This window comes from Octodon degus, unplaced genomic scaffold, assembly GCF_000260255.1.
Source record: "Octodon degus isolate 3935 unplaced genomic scaffold, OctDeg1.0 scaffold00040, whole genome shotgun sequence".
NCBI classification, from domain to species: domain Eukaryota; kingdom Metazoa; phylum Chordata; class Mammalia; order Rodentia; family Octodontidae; genus Octodon; species Octodon degus.
In genome coordinates this window covers 10661887-10677730 of record NW_004524616.1, presented here as the reverse complement: position 1 = coordinate 10677730, position 15844 = coordinate 10661887, and the positions used below count along the sequence as shown (strand labels likewise).

The 15844-nt window shown below is 42.2% G+C and overlaps 1 protein-coding gene and 1 long non-coding RNA gene across 2 annotated transcripts in view; one reads left to right on the top strand and one right to left on the bottom strand.

The window, feature by feature from the left end:
* The window catches only part of LOC111816786, a 23766-nt gene extending 9007 nt beyond the window's left edge, over positions 1–14759 (bottom strand). Inside the window, exons 1-2 of the long non-coding RNA XR_002821119.1 lie at positions 14666–14759; positions 557–568 (exon numbers count right to left, since the gene is read on the bottom strand). This is a non-coding gene — a long non-coding RNA (uncharacterized LOC111816786). The remainder of the gene's footprint in view (positions 1–556; positions 569–14665) is intronic.
* Positions 1–15844, top strand: part of Megf10 (multiple EGF like domains 10) — a 192742-nt gene that overhangs the window by 51099 nt on the left and 125799 nt on the right. Inside the window, exons 2-4 of the mRNA XM_023715305.1 lie at positions 577–711; positions 9883–9984; positions 11365–11465. Of these exons, the coding sequence (XP_023571073.1) occupies positions 596–711; positions 9883–9984; positions 11365–11465 (319 nt within the window). The 5' untranslated portion in view covers positions 577–595. The remainder of the gene's footprint in view (positions 1–576; positions 712–9882; positions 9985–11364; positions 11466–15844) is intronic.

The window sequence follows — 15844 nt, the reverse complement described above, 5'->3', positions numbered from 1 at the left end:
CATTTGCCAGTCAAGCGCTTGTCCTACTGAGCCATCTCCCCGGCCCCAAGCTTTGTATGTTATATCTGGTTTTTCATGGTGGCAAGAGTTGATTGGGCATGCAGTATCCATGAACTATTGAATGAATCTCAATTTGTTGCCTGAGATTGAGGTTCACTCTGTAAAGGAGCTTCCGGTGCATCATTTATTCTCTGGGATCAATGAGGGCAGATTCCTCTGTGGATCCTCTTCTTCAAGAAGGAAATATGCCCAGTGAGAGAATCTAAAATCCTTTGTTGCCCAGAGTTGTTTTGGTAGATCCCTTTGATGTCAGCTGACATGGTTGAAGAAGAGCTTTTGTTGTGGTGGTAATTGGTGCTGATTTGCACATTTCAGCAATGTACAGAACAGTAGGCACCCAGCACAATGTAAGAAACACCTCTCTTTCCTGGACCATGGAAGCTGGTGACCAGCTATTCAAATACATGTCTCCTTATGCTTGTTGTAACCCTGCTGACCACTGGTGTTGAGTGATGGCTGTACTGAAAAGAATTCTATTTGAGTGATTTTAACGCACCTTTAATTTTTTCTTTGCAGGTTTTTCACCAGGAAAAAAATGGTTATTTCTTGGAACTCATGCCTGGGCTTTATCTGTTTACTCTTATGCCTGTGGACTGGGATGGCAGCATCTCTGAATCTCGAAGACCCTAATGTGTGTAGCCACTGGGAAAGGTAAGCCTTCTGACTGCAGCCTGAGTAATAATTGTCCATGAGTTCTTTTATATATTATTATCATCATCAATCTGATGTATGAAATTAGGGTATGAAAAGATATTATGAAGTCTTTTCTGCAAAAAGCATTAGGCACTTCTAATAAATTGAGTAATATTCAGCTTGGTGTAATAGACTACATTCTATGTACAAAAAAATACATATCTGTTTCTAACACAAATGCAATTGTAAGATCTTGGGAAAATGTTAAAAGTTCAAAGACAATGAGGTCTCTAAGGTCTAGCCCCTACTGTGCATCTATTTGCAATAGTTCTGCAGAGCTAGACCTATTTTGGGGGACAATGAAAGAGCAGTAGGAGATAGCATGGAATAATAAAATAAAATGCTGCAATGCCTGAGATAAAGGCAATGTGCCAGAGGTAGCTTGAAAAGGGAGACCTTAGTTTTGGGGGAATGGGCAGTGCTCCATGTAGCTGGCATCCCCTGAGAAGTGCTGGAAGAGCCCAGGAAGGAGTGATTGTTAGGGGGCTTCTAGAAGTGGAAGGTAGTTTGAAGCCAGAACCACATGAGCCAGTGAGAACTGTGTCCAGCAAAAACAGACCCAAGTATCATGCTGGAAAAGGATGAGATTGGAGACATCATATGAAGCATACATCATGTGTCTTCATGGGGTGGGATAAAAAACATGGTGAATGCCACCGTCCATTTTCATCCCACAGAAAAGCAGGCTTGTACAAGCATTATAGTGTGGTCCTTATTTGCCTTCTTCATTGAATCAGGTATTGTGTGAGTTCTGGCTTTTCTCCATGCTCAAAATGACTGTGAAGGATAAATGTTTTGCATTGGTTCAGGATATCAGGGCAGCTATAGCAGAGCAGCTAAAGATACTCATGAAAGAACACTTCCAGACCTGTTTCAGAAAGTGGCAATGATTATGGGATAAGCATGCTCAAGGTGAGGGGGAGTATTGTAAGAGTAATTAAGACAAAGTAGCTTTAACTGTAATAATTAAAACATTAAACATTCACCATATTTTTATCATACCTTGCGCTAGAAGGTAATATGCATTTTTAAGACATGTAAGTCCAGTTATACCAAACTTGGTCATGTTTATATATCATCCTCACTACCATGATTACAAATCACAAAGTACATATTGTGGGCCACGGAGATGGCTCAGTGGAATAAACGCTTCCCTGGCAAACGCAAGGGCCTGAGTTCAATCCCCAGTTCCGCCAAAAAACCAAAACAAAACAAAATAAAGTACATATTGTAAAAATTGTTGTCACCCTGTGGTAGGATGCATAAGGCCCAGAGGCTTTCTAGGACAGCAGTGGTATTATTCTAGGGGCACAGTAAATCCTTTCTTATAGCATTTTTTTTAAAATGAGAGCTTGTTCTTACCTCATTACCTCATTACAATCAACGTAACCAGAACTGAAATACCTGATCAATCAATGAAGTTATATACTGTTGTGTGTTGACATTTTATTTTAGTTTATTTATTTATTTATGTTTATGAATGTGGTACAAGGTCTCACTGAGCAGCTTGGACTCATAGTGCACCATCGAACCTGGTCTCTGTGGCCTGCTCAGCATACCAGGGGCAGGGCTGGCGTAGCACATGGTGCTGGGGATCAAATCCCAGTCCCTGTGCTTGCCTAAGCAGGTGCTTAGTCCACTGAGCTATCTCGCTGGCCCTGTATTGACATTTTAGAGCTAAATCATAAGGTTCTGTCCTTGGCCCCCAAAAGGGTGATATCCATCACATACAAAATGCATTTAGCCCATGTCTGAGAGTAGTCAAAATCTTGATAGTTCCATTACTACTCAAGGGGCTGGGGAGATGGCTTAGCAGAATAAGTGCTTGCCTGGCAAGCATAAGGGCCTGAGTTCAATCCCCAGTCCTGAAAAAAAAAAAAACAAAAAACAAAACCAAAAACATTACTACTTAAAAATTTAAATTCAATGTTTACTTTGAGACCTGAGGAAAACATTTATCTCTGAACAGTGGCACAGGGTAAACATTCCCCTTGCAAAATACACAGATTGGGGACATCAGAAAAAATTGGACCACCAAGACCAAAAGCAGCAGGGCACTCATTAGCACCTGGAGTTCCAAGTCTGTCATCTGCAGCACATAGCAGCATTACGGGAGCCCTGAAGAGCTTGGACAGCTCTGTCTCTAGGGCCTTACTAGATGCAGCCACATAATTTCTCTCTTGGGCTGGTTCTACTTATACTTTAGCTTTCCTGAGTACATATTCCACATTCCTCGTATATTCTGGGGTCTCCACTGAAGCTTCAGCCTCACTCCTGGTACCAGTGTTCTGTATCGGTCAGCTCTATGTCACTGTCAACAAAATATCTGACCTACACATCTTAACAAAGACGAGAAGGTTTGTTTTGGTTCATGCTTTGAGACATTTTAATCCAGGGTCAGGGGGCTCCATTGATCCTTTGCTTGAGCATGGCAGAAGGAAGCTGTTCATCTTGTGGCAGCCGGGAAGCAGGGTAGGAAGAGGGAAGGAGGAAGGGAGGGATGGAGGGAAGGAGAGGAGAGGGAGAGAGAGACAGAGAGAGAGAGAGAGAGAGACAGACAGACAGACAGACAGACAGACAGACAGACAGACAGACACCAGAGACAATGGCAATGCCCAGAACCTGTTTCCTCCAGCTAAGCCCATCTCCTAATAGCCCATTCCGCTGTGAAATTATGAGGAGGTGGTGGCCTCATGATCTAACCACCTTCCCAAAGTCCTCCCTCGGTACACATGAAACTTTTGGGGGACATTTGAAATCTAATCCCTAGCACATGATGTGAAACTGCAACACGTACCATGAAAATAGGTGTACAGAATGAAGTTTCACACACACATGTATATATACATATATATAGTGGTAGCAACTTTTATATAGAATTTAAAGAGAAGAGGGCTGGCGAGATAGCTCAGCAGACTAAGCACTTGCTTTAGCAAATGCAGTGCCCAGGGTTCAATCCCCTGTCCTGCATGTCACGTGGACCCTGACCCTGGGGTGCACTGAGCCTGCAACCGAGTCCAGGTGTGGTGGCACATACTTGTAATCTCAGGACTGGGGAGGCTGAAAACAGGACCACTACAAGTCTGAGGTGCATAGTGAGACCCTGTACCAAATACATAAATGAAAGAAAAAAAAACTTAGAGAGAGGGACCTCCTATTAATTATCTTTATAAATTTTACAGCACCTCCCCTATGACAGTTCACTAAAAACATATGTAGTAAATAATTATTAAAAGGACTGACCAAATAGCTCAGTGGATTAAAGTGCCTGCAAGCATGCTCAGGGGCCGGGGGTTCAATCCCCGGGCCTGCCCTGCTGGTCCTGCCCCCGGGGTGCACTGAGAGGCAATTGAGACTGGGTGTGGTGGTGCGTGCCTGTAATCCCAGTTCTTGGGAGGCTGTAAACATGTGGATCACTATGAATCCAATCTAGTAGTGAGACCCTGAACACCCTGTAGACTCTTCCCTAAAAGTACAAAAAAATCATTAAAAAATATAAATAAAATAGTGAATATGAATATTCAAGCTCGACAAGCACCAAACAAAAGTACTTCTATCCGTAACTTCTAGCTGCATCCTCATGGATACCTGAATATTTATTTTCAAATGAAATTATTGTCTTGTTTTAGTACAGCAACTGTAATTCTAAGAAATTGTATCTAAAAATGAAAGAATGCTAAATCACTACAAATGCAAAAAGAGTATTAATGATCAGAGGAATTCTGCCCAGTGTCTTTTTGGAAATGGAAAGTTTGGTGGCGATCTCTTTTCTCTGTGAGCTTGTACTTTTTCTCCTGGTGGAGACTCTTCTCGCGAAGGTGCAAAAGAAATAAAGCTGCTCTTTGCCCACACCTTCAGTTACTATTACAGAAGCGGTAGCAATTGCATCAGCAGTCCTGAAGCAGGCAGAGATAAGAAATGATGATTACTATCATATCTGATTAGAGTAACAAGATAATTTAAGCAGATAAAATGTAATTAACCACTTTGGAATGAGGCCAAGTGATGCTGGCTTCCCTCCCCCCTAACCTGTTCTTTGACCTTAAATTAAATCTTGCTGGGGTTTCTCCCGGATAACACTTATTAGGTTAAAATCACAATGATGATATGTTTTCAGTGTGTTTGAAGAGAATGAAACAAACAAGAGGAAATGAAGAGTTTTGAATCCCGGTGCTGAACATACTATAGAACTGGGATCAGATTCCTTTTATACCACCGTTTGCTACTCACTGCCTGCTGCAGAGGCTCCTGGTGCTACAGCAGCGGGACATCTGTGATAGAAGCGGGGGTGCAGGAGAGTGTCTGCGTGTCCTGGTGACTCACTGGTCCCAGAAACTCACTAGCCCATGAAAGCCACCGTGGACCAGACAGTGGAGAAGGCGTCTTTCCACACTGGCTTACCAGCAGCCGCTGCTGAATGTGGAGTCTGGACAGGTAGCCAAGGAGCTAATGCTGCTCTGCCAGCGAGGCAAGCACTGGCTAAAGCAGGGAGAGGAAGGAGTGTTATCCCTGGAGGCAGCCCAGCTCTCAAGGCAGTGCCCTTCTTGATGCAAACACTTGGGGCCCTCAGCGGAAGGGACAATTTGGTTGTCTAATGGTGTCCGGACATGAAAATTAGATGCAGTCACAGAGTGCTGGGCCGTCGTAATGTGAAGATTATTTACTAACATGGAAAAATGCTTATGTTGTTGAAGTTTCAAAAGTATATGCGTAGCATGATTATAATATAAAAAATTTTCAAAACCCTCCAATTAAATGCATAAAACTCCTGAAGGCTGCAAAAGAGCCCAGCAAAGACAAAACAAAACCCTGTTGATGATCATGTAAAAGTTATAGAATTTTCTTTCTTTTAGAAATTTTGTCTTCCAAACTGTGCAGTATGATTTATAATATCTTCCAAAATAGGGAGGGAAGAGGAGAAGGAAGGTGAGAGAGGAAGAAAGTGACTATATAGAAAAAGAGAAAGAAAAATACGTGTTAAAACAACAGAAAAAGATTGATTTGAAAAGGCTGAGTGCCCTTCTCCGACAGACTGAAGTGGAAGCCTTGGTAGTTGAATCAATCTGCATAGTAATTTATATTTACTCAGTACTAGATAGGATTTTAGTGTGAAAATAATTTTAATGAGAATGAGGCGATGCAAGATGGAAAAGAAATGCTCAAAATATAGTATATTTTCTCATCTTATTTTCCCCAATTACTGTATTTCTCCATGAAAACCATGTCATTTGTATTTAGCATTTCTGTGTTGGCTTTTTTCATATAGAGAGCCTCCTGGGGGCAGGAAATGCATGGGATTTGCTCAATAAGTATTTGTGGAATTTGAATCCTAAACATCATGATTTCTCTTCTGTGGAGAGGAGCTCTCTCGTGTTCTGAGTCAGAGAGACATTCTGTAAATATATGAAGCTCAACAAATGAGCTGGCAAGAAAAGGAAATTGATGTGCTTTAATATTTCCTCTAATTTGAGGGATCTGCACGATTGCTAGAAATTAGTGAAAAGGTTTTTCATGTTTGGGTATGGACTAGGTTCCTGACCCACATTTGCTGATTTATTTGTTAATGGTCACTTTGCTTCCTAAGGCAGATGGCAGGAAGTCTTGGCATTTGTATTAACTTGAACCTTCGGATACTGCTAAAAGAAAATATAAATAGCTTAATGGAATATACCATTCCAAGAACATCAGTGTTTTAGCAGAGGTCTCTGGCTTTACCTCAAAGTAGTTGTATCAGAAGTGTTTCACTCTCTACTCTCATCTGAACCTGCATCTGGCAATAACAACAGGTTTCTGCTGGAGTGGAAGCTTTTATCTAAGTGTACCTTAGAAATACAGGGTGCCAAAACTGAAGGGATCGGGAACAATCTCTGACCTGTTATTTTAGGATGTGATCCCAGGGTGGAGAGATTATATGATGGCGGTCGCTCAGTGACTCCTGTAACGTGTGAGATCAGCACTGTGAACTTACCTTCTTCTAGTCCAGTGATCTTTTTTATAAGGCATCTTCTTTCTTCTACCTGACATTTAAGGAGAATTCCTATGAATCAGGTTGTACTATCCCAATGAATGGAATTCATGTGAATGTGACTAGTATGATCAGTTAATGCATCTCTAGACTGAAGGCTCACTATGTGATGCCTCCCAGAAACCCGCTGCAGAAAGAAAACTGACTGTGAGGCTGGCATCACAGAGCTGTCAGATCAGCAGGTTCTGCCCCGTGTCTAACCTAATTCTGCATGTGAAAATTCCAGGCTCATTCTTTCAGTATCTTTTATAATTGATAGCTCCTATTAATGAACTTGGGCTATTGATTGGCTGCGAGCGAGTCGGTGATTATGGCCCATTTTCTTTGTTATTGTAAAGTAGGGAATTTAATGGAAATCTTTAAAAGACTTAGAGCAAATAGAATAAATTGTTCAGCAAAGGAGATCCTGCAGGCCTGCTTTCTCACAGGCAATCCTCGTAGTTCTTGAGGATTGTAATAGTACCTGGAGACCATAATGTTGAGTGAGATAAGTCAGACACATGAGCTTAAATACTATGTGGTGTCTCTTATGTGAGAAGCCCAAAATACACAGAAAAATAAAAAATAGTTAATAGGGAGTAGACAAGTAAACCGTTTGAAAAAGTGATGGGGAAACAGAGGAGGGGTGGATGGAAGAAGAGTTAAGGTTATCATGTATATATGCTGCTTCTCCAGGAGGGATGTAATCGTCATACTATGAACATGTATTAATAAAACATTGAAAAAAAAGAAATATGAAGTTGGATGTACTTCAATATTTCTGGATATTTCACATTCTTGAGACCATGTTTTTACTCTAAGTGTGTTATGGTTTGTGACTAGCTGTCCCCCCAAAGCCTCATGCAGTCATGCGGTGGACTTCTAGGCTTTGTGATTTATTTATGATGCAGTGCTGGGATTATGGGAGTGAGTGCTGCTGGGATTATAGGTGTGAGTGCTGCTGGAATTATGAGGATGAGTGCTATACCCAGCCTGGGGCAGACAGCCTGAATGCAATATACGGGAGACAGACTTGCTCTCTGTAGCCCTTGTTGCTGCTCCTCCCACTTGTTCTTGCTCTCTTGCTCTGTCGCCACCATGAACGCTGCCCTCTGCCACCACCATGAACGGCTGCCCTCTGCCACCACCATGAACGGCTGCCCTCTGCCGCCACCATGAACGGCTGCCCTCTGCCATGTGGTGCTCTGCCTTGGAGCCAGCTGAGTATGGGACTGAAATCTCCTCTGACTCTGAGCTGAATAAACCTTTTATTCCTTCATTTTGGGTGTCGGGTATTTGTCAGCAATGAGAGAAGAGTAACTGAGACAAAGGGGAACGTGCTATTGAAAATGTGTGGGAGGGTCGAGGAGATAGCTCAGTGGCGTAAGTGCTTGCCTGACACATGCAAGGTCCTGAGTTTGATCCCCAGTACCAAAAATTTTTAAATTTTTAAAAAAACTTAAAAGAAAAAGAAAGGAAAAGTGTGGGAAAGCAGAATGCTTGGGTAGCAGCAGATTGTTGGAATGATTATTCATGCTAGTTGTCTCAGCCACGTGGTTAGAACCGATTTGAAGACTTCTTTGTAGTTTTATATAATGTTTCACTGTTGATAAGTAGAACATTATACAATTAATTTTTAATTGTTTTAAAGTTTTATTTATTTGTTTTTGTTTTTAATTTTATTTATTTAGTGTGTGTGTGTGTGTGTGTGTGTGTTTGGCCAGCTCAGCCCACCAGGGGGCGACCCTGGCTGGCATGTGGTGCTGGGGGATTTAACCGTGGTCCCTTTGCTTTGCTAAGTTTGTTCTAAGTAGGTGCTTTAGACCACTGAGCCATCTCACCAGCCCCTATTTATTTGGTATAGATTCTCACTACACAGCTCAGACTCACAGAGATCCTCCTGTTTCAGCCTCATTTAAAAAATGTTTATCCTTCTACTACTGACAAATAGAACCAGAATATAAAAGCAAATTAGCTTAAATTCCCACCAGAGAAATATGTTCTGTCTGATTTCTCAAAATGTACTACATTATAAAACTTGATCACTAACTTCATTATCTGCATACAGACCTAGAGTATAAACTTTTGTGTAGGTCTTGGTTTGCCTTGGATCCCTAGGACAAGGGGAAGGAATACAGAAAAAAATAGCTATATATTTTTAATCTTTGGAAATTTTAGAGTTAGTTGTAAACAGTAAAAAAAATTAATTTGAAATTTATAGCATACAAACATATACTGATAAGAAATTCAGGCTGGCGAGATAGCTCCTGCCTGACAAAAACAAGGTCCTGAGTTCAGTCCCGGGTACTGAATGCCGTGCCAGCACTGGAACCCCAGGCACACGGTGTTGCTCCTGAAACCGGGTGGGGTGGCGCATGCCTGTAATCCCAGCACTGGAGAGGCTGAAGCAGGAGGATCTCCATGAGTCTGAGCTGTGTAACAAGAACTTGTACCAAATAAATAAAAATAAAAATAAAAATTTAAAAAGTTGAGCATAAACCTTTTAAGTACATTATTCGTATTGGTCTTTTGTGTTCTAGTTCAAATAAAAATTTATGAAAGAGCCAGGGATATAACTCAGCAGCATGAGCGCCTGCCTGGCAAGTGCAAGGTTATGAATTCAATTCCCAGTATCCTCCAAAAAAAATTATGAAAATGTGAAAATTATCTTTAAAAATTCATGTGGAATTGCAAATGGAGATTATTTTTAAAAAATTAATTAATTAATTAATTAGCACTGGGGATTGAACTCAGGACCCTGCGCTTGCCAGGCAGGTGGTGAAGCCACTGAGCTATATCCCTGGCCCTAAAAATGTATTTAGTACAGGGTTTACAGGGTCTTACTACACAGATTGAACTCATAGTGATCCTCCTGTTTTCAGCCTCCCAAGCACTGGGATTATAAGTGTGTGCCACCATGCCCAGTTTTAGTTGTCCTCTGAGTGCATCCCAGGGCGGGGCTGCCTAAGCAGGCTCTTTAATCCACTGAGCTATCTGGTCAGCCCTATTTTTTTTTAATGTAGATTGTCTCATTAACGTAAAAAAAGTGGTTCCTTTATTTTTTTTCCTATATCATTAATGTCAAAAAGAAAAATACTGACACCTTCCTGTTCCTTCTCTTCCAGCTACTCAGTAACTGTGCAAGAGTCATACCCACATCCCTTTGATCAGATTTACTACACCAGTTGCACTGACATCCTGAACTGGTTTAAGTGCACGCGGCACAGGTAAGGGATGCCAGGTATGGCTATGGGTTTGGCTACTTGGAGCCGAGTCTGCTATAATCAGAGCTTCCAGGTTCTAGAGAAGAGGTGCTTGGTGAACTGCTGCTGGGGGCTCGCTTCTGTCCCAGTCTGGCTGCAGGTCACTGGAGACCCAGGATGGCAAACATATTCCCTACCCTGAAGGAACTTATAGTCTAATGACAGAGGAAATGTCTGTTCTTCAGCCTTCAGTCAGCAGTATTTTATCCAGCTTCTGGGTTGTGCTTGACTCTGAAAGACCCTTATGAACCTGGATGACACCAACTATGAAGAAATGCCTATCTCAAAATGTTTCTAATTGAACATCTTACTTCATTTGTATTTAAATTTGATGCTTAAGCAAAACAAGCTATACATGTTACTGTATGAATGTGAACATAAAGAAACAAAATCAAACTATTATTGTATCAGTGCCTTACAAGGAGGCAAACCTTAATATCCTAATTTTATTAGTAAAGCATTTACAAATCTGTGGTAATGATGGGTCGCATGTGCACCTGCCAACCTACTCTCCAGGGACTGATGCTGTGCTCAATGCCACTCCTGCCCACCTGCCCCAGACCACTCTGTCTAAGCCAGCATCCTCTCCTGTCACATTTTATTTCCCACCGCAGGCTTGAGCTCTCTTTGCTGTATGTAGTCACTGCCAGCTGTTTTATGACCTGTTCGCTTAATATGTCTCAATTAAACAAATTCTATAAGATCGGTCTTCCTCTGTAAAAAGTAGCTTTTTTGAGGCTAAGAACTTGAGATTATTTTGTTCACTGTTTCTTCAGTGCCTGGAATAGAGTAAGTGCTTAATTAAACAATGTACATGTGAATCAGTGAGTGAATGACGCTTTACATAGAAAGGCATCTCTTAGTTTTCTGCTTCTATGGTAGGATGACTCTGGGTGGAGATTTTTAAAGAACTTTTCTCAATTCTACCTTGAAGACACAGGTAGATGAAGAATGCTTAGGCAGGCATCACACGGGAAAGTCAGTACTTGGCAAATGATTTCAAGATAAGCAAAGGAGGAAAATCATGACCAGTGAAGTGCAGGTCAGTGACAGTGAAATTCTGAGAGCTTCAGTGACAGCCGACAGCCTGCAGCACCACTCACACTGTAACTTTGCCACCGCTGGTATAGGTTGGCTTTCTTAGGGACTCAATATTAGCAGTACATTGCTGACGGCATAGTATTGGTCAAGACATATATTCCAGTTTTAGTTTTAATTATTTTGAAGTACTTTGCTTTGCATGCTTTATGATAGCCAGTAGTCCCCAGATTTTTACTAATACAAAAATGATTTCTGATCCAGTTGTCAAAAGAACTAACTGTGTGCTCTGTTTCTTTTATGCAGAATCAGTTATCGGACAGCCTATCGACATGGGGAGAAAACTATGTATAGGCGCAAATCCCAGTGTTGCCCCGGATTTTACGAAAGCAGGGACATGTGTGTGCGTAAGTAGGACTCCCTCCTTCTGAGGGGTGCTTGCTTCTCCCAGTGCTGGCTTGTGAGACTTGGGGAGACAGTGCGTGTTGCAGCACTCCTTCGCTCCTGGCTGCTGCTTCCCTGATCGTGCCATGAAGGGGCATTAACTTTGTCATCCTTCGCCTTCTCTGAGGGAGAGGCCTTGTGTCAGCACGTGTCTCAGTTTCCTCCCAACCTTTACCTTTTCTTGTTCTTAATTAGATAAAGACTGCTTCTAATTTTTCGGTATCAGGGCTATATAGGATAGTCAGTGTTTATGAAAAAGAAATGGAATAGGTAACTAAGCAAAAAGAAGAAATTAAATACACTGTGAACAGCTTTTTGGTTAGTTAATATACTCTTGTAACACATTGAACATGTTAGTATGGTTATATTAGTACACTATAGGTATTTTTAACCAATCTCAACAGTTGAATATTTTACTTGATTTAAAAGTTGCATCTATTTTGAACTACTATTGTGATTGAATAAACATTCATATTTTGAATAAAGTAAAACTGAATTGTTAGGGGAAGGATTGCTGGGCCAGAGATGCACACATTTCTAAGACTTTTGGAGTGGTTCCAATTTATAGATACACCAAGAGCTAGTGAGAACGCCTTATAGCTTTCATCGTGTGCCAGTTTTCCCTTTGGTAATTTTTTCTTAATTTGCATGCCTTTGATTAATAATGATGCTGAATCAGAAAAATTACATGTTTATAATGAAATGTTTTAGAGAATAATTACGAGCTGATCTCAGTGGCCCAGGCTGAAGGGTACTCATATAACGCACAGGCTGTGCCTGGGAGGTGGGCTGGCTGTCCGGTTCTTTGCCTGTGGGTGCGCTGGGTCAGCCTTACAGGCATGCTGGCAACACCCCGAGAGAGGACTTCTGTCTCCCAGAATGGTTTAGTAATAACCCTGAGTGCAGAACTTATGTATAGAAGCTGGCTACTATTCCATTGTTTGTGCAGAGCCTGGAGTGGTGCTTGGCCCTTTGTCTTCTGGCCTGGCTTTCTCTCCTTGGAGGCTGGCACATGGGAAGCTCGATTTTACTGGCAAGGTATTGCAGAGACAGTGGATTCCCAGCAGCCAGGTTAGAGAGAGGGCTTCAGCGTTTCATAGCCTCAGCTTTTCATCCACGAACACCTCTGTCATTTTATTCAATAGTGCAGCCCATTTGGAAAGTGAGGCAAATCTGCACGAGCCCTGCTATCCTGAAATTGTACTGATAAAAATGAACCTTTATTTTCCACTCCACAAGTGCCAAGGTGTCCTCCAGACCTCTTAGCTGGATACCCTTTGTATTTACCTCTGAAATTCTCCTTTTCCTAGGCCTTAGCTGACCAGCTGCTCCAGGAGACTGAAACATTGTTTTCTTTAGATATGTTAATATGTTTAATCAGCTTACTGTCTGTTTTCTATGGCCAGGGAGCTGTCTCCCCTCTGAAGGGTATTTTGCATTTCTAGGCTGATGTCTTATTTCAGCTCTGAGTTGTTCATGGTGGGCACCAGCAGGGCAGCCTTGTGGAGAGAGAAGAGAAGATTTAGGATTCCGGACTCTGCTTTCAAGATCTTGTTTGCAGGCACATTTTGCTGTCAGACAAGTAACAATCTTTATTTCTGTTTCTGGTTACCAAAGGGTGAAACACAAGCTCTCACTATATAGTTCAGGCTGGCCTTGAACTCACAATGTAACCCATATTGGCTTCAAAGTCAAGGTGATCCTACTGCCTCAGCCTCCCCTGTCTTGAGCCAGCGGGTAGTCAACGAAGGTCACCTGGGAGAGGAGCGGGGAATTGAGGAGGGGACAAAGGACAGGAGATGCGAGAAATGGAGACAAGACAGGATTCTGATCAAGTCTCATTTATTTAAAGGAAACTCTGGGTATATATAGTGGAGGCATAGGGAAATGACGTCGGCGGGTAAAAGGCGCCAGTAACTAGGCAACCAGGCTATGACAGGAAGTCCCACCTCCAGGGCATAGCATGTGATGACAGGGAGGTGACACAGTCTTTAAGGCGGGGGAAGAGGAAGTGATACACTAAGAGAATTTTATAGGTCAGAGGCACTCAGGTGACCTTTAAGGGATATGTGGTACAAAGTCATGATGTGGCAGATTCACAGGAGTTAGGAAAAGACTTGCAACAGTATTGGAGGCCCGGAGTTATTGTGCCTCCCACACTCCCCAGTGCTGGGATTACAGGTGTGCACCACCACACCTGGCCTACTTCCCAAGTAATAAAACCAGCTGTTCATCAGGAAAGCATCTCTAAGCTTCAGGGACGTTTGTGGAGTGTTGATACTTGTCCAGACCTAGCCTCAGGGAACATGTGGGTGAAGGGGTCTCAGAACCATGAGGACAGTGTGCAGAGGCCCCAGAGGAGGCTGCACCATGCGGTCTAGAGTGGCTTCTGCTTGGAGGAGAGTACAGTTTTCTATCATAGTGTTTCACAGAGAGAATTCACTGGCCTTCTGTAACAAGTCATTTCCATCTATGTGTACATTAAAGCAGATTCAGCACAGTGGGTTCCATGTAATTGAACTTAACTTGGATTGACTAGCCACTTACAATGTAAAATCCAATAGGCTGTGCTCTAGCAATTATATACATATCTGGGCTAGACATTTACTGCCTTTAAAGGATTCAGCCAAAGTATTTTTTTAAATGTGTTTAAGACAACAAAGTTAACAGCTAACTTTATGGAGCGTTTTCTGCATACCAGGCACATACATTATCTCCTTAACTTTCTAGAACATCACTGTGATATAGGCTTTGAGATGTTGCATGGCTTTTTCAGTCGGATCAGTTAGTGGTTGTTGTAGGGAGTGGTACTTTCTGAACAGAAAATGGTGATAATGGGCTTGGGAGACAGCTTGGCAGTGTAAGCGCCTGCCTGGCAAGTGCAAGGACCTGGGTTTGATACCTGGTACTGCACTCTGTGCTGGCCCTGGAACCCCAGGCATGCCGTACTGGCCACTGAAACCAGGCATGGTGGTCCTGTGTAGCAAGACCCTACACCAAATAAACAAATAAATGAAAGATGAAAATGGTTATATTCCATCTAAGTAAAATAGAAAATAGCAAAGTAATTTATGAACCACATATTACCCAATTCCTTTCCATATCATTTTTGTCAAGAATTTCTTAACAGTTTTATTACATGACTTTAGAGATCAAGAAACACTATTAGGGGCCGGGGATACGGCTCAGTAGAATAAGTGCTTCCCTGGCAAGTGCAAGTGTCTGAGTTCAATCCCCGGTTCCACCAAAAAAACCTCAAAAAACAAAACATTATTAGATAATTTCACCCCTGTAAAACAGTTAAGAAATTTAATTTTCTTCTTGAATTCACTTGTGCATTCTCTGTGTAATTCTCTTTTTAAAGTGACTAAGATCAGTGAACATTTTTTTCTTCTGAAATTAGATTTTTTAAAAGGTTCTGAAAACAAAGAACTTTAAAGGAAATAAGTAAGCAGAGGGCAGGTGCAGTTAGGTGTCCCCCGGCCTGGAGCCCGCTTGCTAATCTCATTGGCGCAGGCGGCAGGGCATGGGGCCAGGGCTTGCGGCCTTCAAGGCAGGTGAGTCTTGCAGCAGGGCTTGGGGACAGCGGTTGCTGCCACACATTGCTCCAGCTCTCAGAAATCTTGTAAGGGCACCGAGGCCAGTCCGCTCTCTTCTTCAGTACTTTCCAGGTACCATGAATAAAAACTGGAGCTCAGATACTGAAAATTCTTACTTCGTACATTTGTGGCTGGAGTGGCCTGGAGTTGGTGGCTCTCATTCTGTGTTTACATGCAACACAGCAGCAGGTGGCCCCTGAAATGGCCCTGCGTGCTGACCATGGTGGGGATTCTCAGAGGAGAGCCCTGGCTTGCTTCCTTCTGGAGTCTAGTAAAGAGACCAGCTCTGCTTCTTCTTGGAACACACACGCAGCAGGGCTGAGCAGCTTTATGGGGCCGACTGTGGCTCAGGGTTTTGGTGTCTTTCTGGTGAATTCTCAGGTGCTGAAGAAGCTACAGGTCTGGAGACCACATGCTGGCTAACAGGCCATTCTGTCCAGGGACCAGTGTTCTATGCAAAGCAGGTAGAACCAAAGCAGAGCGTGGGGAGATGGTATGGAGGGAAGAGTTTTTATTGAAGAAAATATGACTAGGATATGAAAAAAATTAGTGATCTTGTGTTTGATGAGGTCTTCCTTTGCTGATAAATTTAATTTAAACTCCAAATTTGTTTGTCCTTAGATTAGTATTCTTGCTTGATCTTAAGCACAACATAAATTAAGGAACAATTGAGATTTGATTAAGTCTTTTTGATTTAGGGAATTTGAAATATAATAAAGAAATACTCAGGAAAATGAAGTAGC